The 8,244-nt window shown below is 37.2% G+C and overlaps 1 protein-coding gene across 1 annotated transcript; it reads right to left on the bottom strand.

Annotated features, from left to right (window-relative positions):
• Positions 1-1,200: 1,200 nt before the first annotated feature.
• On the bottom strand, positions 1,201-2,142 carry LOC109117707 (olfactory receptor 1J4-like). The gene has a single exon (XM_019205940.1). It carries the CDS (start codon positions 2,140-2,142, stop codon positions 1,201-1,203), a length of 942 nt encoding a protein of 313 aa, XP_019061485.1.
• Positions 2,143-8,244: the final 6,102 nt, after the last annotated feature.

Genomic DNA, 8,244 nt, shown 5'->3' with positions numbered 1-8,244 from the left:
CCCATCATAATCAACAAAAATTGTGAGAAGACTCCTGAATGAGAGGTGATGAAACTTTCTTAGGCCCAGAAGAGACTGTTAACTAATATCTTGTGACAGTTCAGAGTAACAAATGCTTTTCCAGGAAATAAGAGATTTAAGTACTACTATAAATGTATAATCTGAATCTAAAAAGCAAGAGAAATAATCAATAACATCAACTCAGAATTCCAGGCTTACCCTAAAGAGTTGCAAAGAAAAGGGAATAACCATAACAATACATTTCAAGTCACCAAATATTTACTGAACATTTAGACAATGCTGGATCCAAAGATAGAGCTCTATCATTTGAAGAGAGGTGAATAAAAATATCTTTTTTTTGTAATTTTAAAAATTAATTTATTGTATAATGAATTATTTTTAATGTATACAATATAAGGACATTCATTGTTGGAAATTTGTACCTTTACATAATCTATCTTGGTTCTTATTTTTCCCCACTCCCCAGTCCTCCCTTCAACCCCTTCCTCCCTCTCTCCCTACAAAGACTCTGTTTCCATTATTTTTAATTTTCTGAATTAATTCCATTCCCTTCTTTACTTTCCTCTACTCCTCCCATTTCTCCTTCCCCTTTGTCCCTTTTCTTCCTATTTCACATTATCTATTATAACTTTTATTCCTTATTCACGATTTCAGTCTCTCACACTAGAGAAACTATTCAGTATTTACACATATGTGTCCTATTTATATCACTTAAGCGTATCACCTCAATGTGCATCCATTTAGCTACAAATGCCTCTTGTTTCTCATTTTTAATGGCTGAGTAGTACTCCATTTTATTAAAAAAACATATTTTCTTTATCCAGTCTCCCATTGATGGGCAATTGGGCTGCTTCCAAGTTTTAGCTATTACAATTATGCTGCTATGAACATGGGTGCACATATATCACCGTGGTATGATTCCTTAATTCTTTAAGGAAGATACCCAGCAGGGGAATAGCTGGGTCAAATGGGACTTCCAATCCTAATTCTTTGAGGTATCTCCATACTGATTTCCACAGTGGTCAGACCAGTCTGCACTCCCACCTGTAGTGGAGCAGGGGTCCCCTTTTTTCATAGCCTCACCAGCATTTGTTAATGGTTGATTTCATGATAGCAGCCATTCTTTCTGGGGTGAGGTAAAAGCATCTCTATTTTTTTTAAAGAGAAGAGAAAATATTATCAAGATGAGACTGTTGCCCTGTTGAAGAATTTCTCCAGGGCCCCCTTCATGTCTCTGTTCCTTAAGCTATAAATGAAGGGGTTCAGCAGTGGAGTGACCACCATAGTGTACATCATAGAAGCAACTATGTCATTGTTGCTGGAGGTGCTAGATGAGGGGAAAAAATAAAGTCCTATAATCGTACCATAATACAGAGATACCACAGAGAGGTGGGATCCACAAGTGGACAAGGCTTTGCACATCCCTTTGGTAGATGGAACTTTCAAAATGGTGGCCCCAATGCAGCCATAAGAGATCAAGATGCATATCAGCGGCAGAGTAATGACTGCCACTCCCACTGTGAAAATGGCCCACTCGTTGATGGAGGTGTTTGAGCATGAAAGTTTGAGCAGGGCAGCGAGGTCACAGAAGAAATGGGTGACGGTGTTGTCAGCACAAAAGGACAGCTGAGCCAGGAGGAGGGTGTGAGACAGAGCGCTTGTGCAGGACAAGATCCAGGAAACAGCTACTAGTAGAATACACCGCTCCTCCGTCATGATGGTGGTGTAGTAGAGCGGGTGACAGATGGCCACATAGCGATCATATGCCATTGCTGTGAGAAGAAAATTGTCCAGATCAGTAAAAAATATGAAAAAATACATCTGTGTTATACACCCTGCATAAGGGATGGATTGATCGTGAGTTTGCATATTCTTCAGCATCTTTGGGACAGTGACAGATGAGAAAGAGACGTCAGTGAAAGCCAAGTGGCTGAGGAAGAAGTACATGGGGGTGTGGAGGCTGGAGTCCAGCCTGATGAGCAGGATGATGAGCAGGTTCCCCAGCACCGTGGTCAGGTACAGGACCAGGAACAGAATGAAGAACACGGCCTGCTGGTCTGGACGGATGGGGAGTCCCAGGAGGAGGAACTCGGACACTCTGCTCTGGTTCTCCTTCCTCATGGTCTTCCTGTCTCTGCTGGGAATGGAAGGGCATTGTAGAAAGTAGAAACAATCAAGTGTGATTCACAGCAGGCAGATTAAAATAAGCTCCTTTTACCAGTGAATGCTGTGTGAGTGTCTGCCCGCATTACAGTACCTTTACCGGAAGTCATTTAAGTTGGTGGTATATAAAATGAGAGAATTTGCTAATAAAGAAGACAGTTTAATAGGGAAAAGAAGCTGGATGTATTGAGCTTTTTCACTATCTAGAATAAAAGCAACCTGGATCAAATTATAATTTGCAGCTACCTCTGCAACCCTCCTAGTGTCTTAGAAGAGGAATATTTTTTTTCAGCTTTAATTGAGTTTATTGGTACATTTTAGGGATACAGTACAGTTACATTCATTGTTGGGATCATGTACCTCTACATGGCAAGTCTTGATTCTCATTTTTTCCCCTTACCTCTGCCCTCCCTTCACCCCCTCCTCCCCTCCCCATCTACAAACACTTTATTTTCATCTTTTCATTCTCTCACATTGTTTTCTTTTCCCTTTTTACTCTTCCTCTACCCATCCCACCTTCCCTACACCTTTAGCTCCTTTCTTAGAAGAGGAATATTAAGTTAAAATCTTTCCAATTTTTATTCTGTCTCTGTACTTTTAAAATTATTAATAAATAAAGGATGGGCTAACATTTCAATAACATACACCTAAAGAAAACTGGATGCTAAATAAATACCCCAAATTTCCCTTATAGATCCACTTTATGAGAAGGGAAACATAGCCCTTGATTACAATATAAAAAGTGAAAATATTATTGGCAGTTATGTTTATTGCCAGTAATCATATTTACCAGGATCTTTTAAACCATTTTCCAATTTCTTTATGATTCAATAAACTCCCATGACAACATGAAAATGCACAATAGAAAAGTGTTTTTATCAAGAGAGGCCATGAGAGGGGCCCTAATATTCCCTTCCTTATTTTTTTAGCTTCCTTGTTTGGCATTCACCATCATGTCCACCTTATCGTGGCAACTTGGACTATAGTACTTGTTAATCATTCCAGTCATATCGCAGGGTTTGTTAATCAAGCCAGACATATCCAGGGTCAACAATATCAAGTATCATAAAAAATCTGTCTGCGTCTATCTGCAGTATCCACCATTTACCCATTGAAATAGTTTATCTTGAAAGAAAAGTAAGAAAAAGTCAATGATCTATGTCTTAACAAAATAAAAATCAACATTAAGTCAAAAGTTAATACTGCCTACTGCAAGTTCCTATATAGAGTAAATTAATGCAAGATGTTATGATTTCATGATAGCAATTTTTTTTTTTTTTTTTTTTTTTTTTTTTGGTAGCAGGGATTGAACTCGGGTCCTTGCGTTTGCAAGGCAGATCACCGAACCGCTCAGCTAAATCTCCAGCCCATGATAGCAATTCTTAATTGGAAAAAAATTTATCAAATTTTACACAGGGTAATGGTAGGCTTAAAATGTTTGCTTATAGGTAAATTAATATGAGGAAATAAAAAATAATGGAAAAAAAGTCTTTGTAGATAGGGAGGGAGGGAGGAGTTGGAGGGAGGGAAGGGGAAGGGGGAAAACTAAGAACAGAGGTTAATTATGTAAAGGTACAAATTTCCAACAATGAATGTCATTATATTGTATACCCAACATTTACCAATAAAATTAATTAAATTTTTTTGCTTATAGGTAAATGGATGCAATTTGAGAACATAATGTTAAGTGAAATAAGTCAGATACAAAAGCTCAAATATGGTTTCTCTTACTGAGAAGTAAAGTAAATATAAATATACAAATAAAGAGAAAAATAGAAGAGATGTAAAGAGTAGAGAGAAGTTCAAATACTTCCCCAAATTACATATTTTGCTCTTTCAAATATATTTAAATGTATATGCTTGTCTTAGATCATGGAAAAGAAAGTTTTGTGTTATTATCTGTTTCTTTTTTTAATTGAGTTTACTGGTACATTTCAGGTATACAGTACAGTTACATTCATCATTGGGATCATGTACCTTTACACGACAGGTCTCGGTTCTCATTTTTTCCCCTTGTTCCTGTTCTCCCTTCACCCCCTCCTCTCCTCCCCATTTACAAACACTTTATTTCCATTTTTTCATTTTCGCATACTTTTTTCTTTTCCCTTATTCCCTTTCCCCTACGCTTCGCACTTTCCCTGCACCTTTAGCCCTTTTCTTCCTATTTCACATTGTCAAGTATCTCATTAGGACCTTATGTACCATTAAGTTTTTCACACCAGAGAAACTATTCAGTAATGTGTTTCTTTTTTTGTAAGAATCTTTTTGGTTTATGTCTTGTACATTGAGTAACTGCTTTGAAGATAATTATACACAATATATTAACTATAGTTATTCTCTTATTATTTTATTACAAATTTTTTCATAAAATAAAAAAATGAAAGAAATTTGCCTTCTTTAATCTCGGTAATTTGAGTATGCTCCCATCTCATATCTAAATTGAGTAAGCTCCCATCTCTCTTCTAAACTTACTGAAAAGCAGCAAACATAAGAGACATGAGCATTCTCAATTTAAGAATGCCTGGCTCACACTCCCAATCTGTCCCTACTCATTCAAACATTTTGGGTCTCTGTGCTGTGATCTTAAGGGTAGAGCTTTGTGTGTAAGAGAAGTGTGCTATTTAATAGCACTGCAATTAGAATTATATCAAATCCTGGTAACATCACTTTGTATTTGTGAGTTCTGGGCAAGCTACCTAGTCTGAGTTTTTTTTTCATCTCTTAACTGGTGATAAGATTATGAGAATATTCTTGAGAATATTCCAAGTATTAATAATATTTAAAATATTAAATATTAAATATTAAAATATTTAAATCAACGAGATCATTTGCACCAATCAATGTTGATTTCTTTCCCTCTACTTCACGAGACCCTTTTAGTTCACCCTCTTGACAGCCTATTCTTTTCAATAGGCAGATACTGAACAGAATTCAGGTGCTGCAAAGCTACTTTGTCACCACATCATGACCTGGTGCAGGCAAAGGCCGTAGACATCAAGAATGGTGTTACGGACATGAGCAGAATCCAACCACATCCTGCCTGGTAGAGAACCCTAGCTACTCAAGTAGCCTGGAGTTCAGGACTTCTCCCTTCTTTCTCCTTTTTCTGGTTTCCCTCATGCTGCAATAATACGATTCCCTCTGGAAGTTGTAAATTTAGTTGCTAACTAAGTTGTTGATTAGTTTGTGGAATTTGGGATTTTAACAAAATTCCCTCTATGCAATTCAGCCACATCTCTTTTTTTTTTTAATCGCATAAGCTCTATGCAAAGACCATATGCTCACTCCACAGCCTCCAGCCTTCTCCTAAATAATTCCTCAACCACTTCTTGATAGTAACTGATATTTTCTTGACAGTGCGACGATGTGCTGTAGAAGACAAAGCACACATTTTGGAGTCAGACAAAAGGGTTCAAATTACCTTTCTCCCATTTTTCAGCTGTATGTCTTTGGCAGAAATAATGCACCACTTGTAGCCTCAGAGTTTCCTCTGTAAGATTGGGATAATAGTCCCTGAATTTTCATGTCTGAATTTAAGTGAGATAATACATATAAAATAACCAGCTCATAGGATGAATCCTATATGAGGTAACATAGTTTCCATTAAACATAAAGTACAAAAGTCTCTAGGGGAAGAAACATAGGGTCTTATCTTCAAAGAATCTGAGGAAAAAATAATTGTGTTGAGATAATCAAAATCCTCCCTTCTAGTGATTTTGAAGTACACAACATATTGTGGTAGTAGACCTTTCCTAGGAGTAAGTTTCCGTGCCTTCAATGAATGTTTACAGCTACACTTGGGACTGATAGGAAACCTTCAAGTAGATTCTAAGAAGAAGTTGAAATATGCATGCTACTGTAAGTCAGAAAATAATCAAAACTTTCTAGTTACAATTGTCCTGCAAACGTCAGTTCCAGGTGGAGGTAGCAGTGCTGTTTAAAAGAGAGGGAATGATCAGTGACTCTGGAGAGAAAAATTAGAGAGGACTGGTCGACTTCCATATAGTAAGCGAGCACACATTCTGATTTCTAAAACACAAATGATGAGATAGGATGCCCAAGCTAGGTTTGGAGACTTTCCTGCTAATTTACATAGCGATCTGGCTCTGTTCCTCATCTCCTTAAGGCTGGGAATGAAAGGCATGCACATAACTGGCCAGTAGTAATTGCTATATTCCTGTCTTCAGAAACTGATTTTTGTAAGAGCATAATTGTACACACACACACACACACACACACACACACACACACCTGCTACTGGAGAAAGATACTTTGTCCTGCTCTGAACCTTGTTCTCAGGTTATCCAGTTCTCAGGAATATGTACTTGTTTCTCAGCTTCTTTCTAGGAGAACCCATGACTAGATTTCTCTGCGGTCTTAAACCAATTACCGAGGAAACTCATTCATGAGTTTGAAGGAGGAACTTCATGAGCTGGGCTGATTCTTCTCAGTTTACCAGCTTCAGAAGTGGAGATGTAAAACTCCACTCCATTCACCAGGGAGAGAACCCAGTGGAACAGGACACCAGACTCTCAATTAAAGACATGCATTGAATGTGTGTTAATTTCTCAGTTTTCCTCTGGCTCCCCCCAGGATGGATGCCCTAGGGTAGGGGTCCCTAAACTTTACTCTTCGGCAGAATCCCCTGGTGATCTTGTTTGGAAGCAGATCCTAGCTCCACCTCCAGAGCTGCTCATCCATGAGATCTGGGGCCAAGCAATTCTCAGATGAGTTTTTCTAAGGGCAGACTTTGAGGAAACAGTGACGTTAGGAACAGTGTCAGGATGCATTCAATGAGAATGTGAGCTCAAAAGAAGATGGGCAAAGATGTCCCCTGCCAGATTAAGTTTTCCCCTGGTAGGGGCATAGTTTGAGATGTACAGAAAGGCTTTTATCCCAAATGGAAATGTATTTTTGGGTTGCTCTCATAAAATTAATTCCTCTTCATGATGGGAATCCAGATAATATTGAAATGAAAACAACAAAGAAAGTCAAAATATCTCACTTTTCCATTATTTTAAAAATATTTTATTAATACAGATATGCATTTAGATAAATAGGATTTATTTTGTAGTAATTTATAACTTTCCTTTTCTATAACAACTTTGCTGATACTTACATTTTTATATCTATGCACTTCACCAGACTTAAAGTTAAAATATTTGTTTTAGTTAACACCTTATTTTTTAACATTAATTTTATTGCAGTATAATGACATTCATTGTTGGAAATTTGTACCTCTACATCATCAATCTTCATTCTTATTTTTCCCCATTTCCCTGCCCTTCCTTCGACCTCTCCCTCCCTCCCTATCTACAAAGACTTTGTTTCCATTATTTTCATTTTCTATTATTTTTTCTTTTCCTTTCTTAACATTGTCCTACCCCTCCCACTTCCCCTACACCCTTAGACCTTTTTTTCTGTTACACAATATCAATTATACATTTTGATTCTTATTTACACTTTTAGTTTATCACACCAGAGAAACTATTTGGTATTTACATGTGTGTCCTATTAATTTCATTTAAGAGTAGGGACTCAATGTGCATCCACCTAGCTATAAATGTTTCTAGTTTCTAATTATTTATAGCTGAGTAGTATTCAATTTTATTTTTTAAAAAACCCATATATTCTTTATCTAGTCTCCAGTTGATGGGCAATTGGGCTCTTTCCAAGTTTTACTATTACAAACTGTGCCGCTATAAACATGGGTGAACATATATCACTATGACTTTATTCTTTTAATTCTTTTGGGAAGATCCCCAGAAGGGGAATATCTGGATCAAATGGAACTTCTAATACTAGTTGTTAAAGGTATCTCCATATTGATTTCCACAGTGGTTGCACCAGCCTGCACTCCCACCAACAATGAAGAAGGGTTGCTTTCTCCCCACAATCCTGCCAACATTGTTATTGGTTTATTTCTTGATAGCAGCCATTTTTCTGGGGTGAGATGGAATTTCAGTGGTATTTTCATCAAAAAGCATCAATTTTTCTTGGAAACAGCCCATTTGCCCATCATTTGGAAACTGGATAAAGAAGATGTGGTTTTTCTATAAA

The sequence above is a fragment of the Fukomys damarensis genome, unplaced genomic scaffold (assembly GCF_012274545.1).
Source record: "Fukomys damarensis isolate Sample0158 unplaced genomic scaffold, DMR_v1.0_HiC HiC_scaffold_36, whole genome shotgun sequence".
In the NCBI taxonomy this organism is placed as follows: Eukaryota; Metazoa; Chordata; class Mammalia; order Rodentia; family Bathyergidae; genus Fukomys; species Fukomys damarensis.
Note: the sequence above shows the minus strand (reverse complement) of the source record. Positions and strands in the feature narration are given on the sequence as shown.

Excerpts from the sequence above, each read along its gene's own strand:
- LOC109117707 (XM_019205940.1), bottom strand. The coding sequence starts at position 2,142 with ATGAGGAAGGAGAACCAGAGCAGAGTGTCCGAGTTCCTCCTCCTGGGA.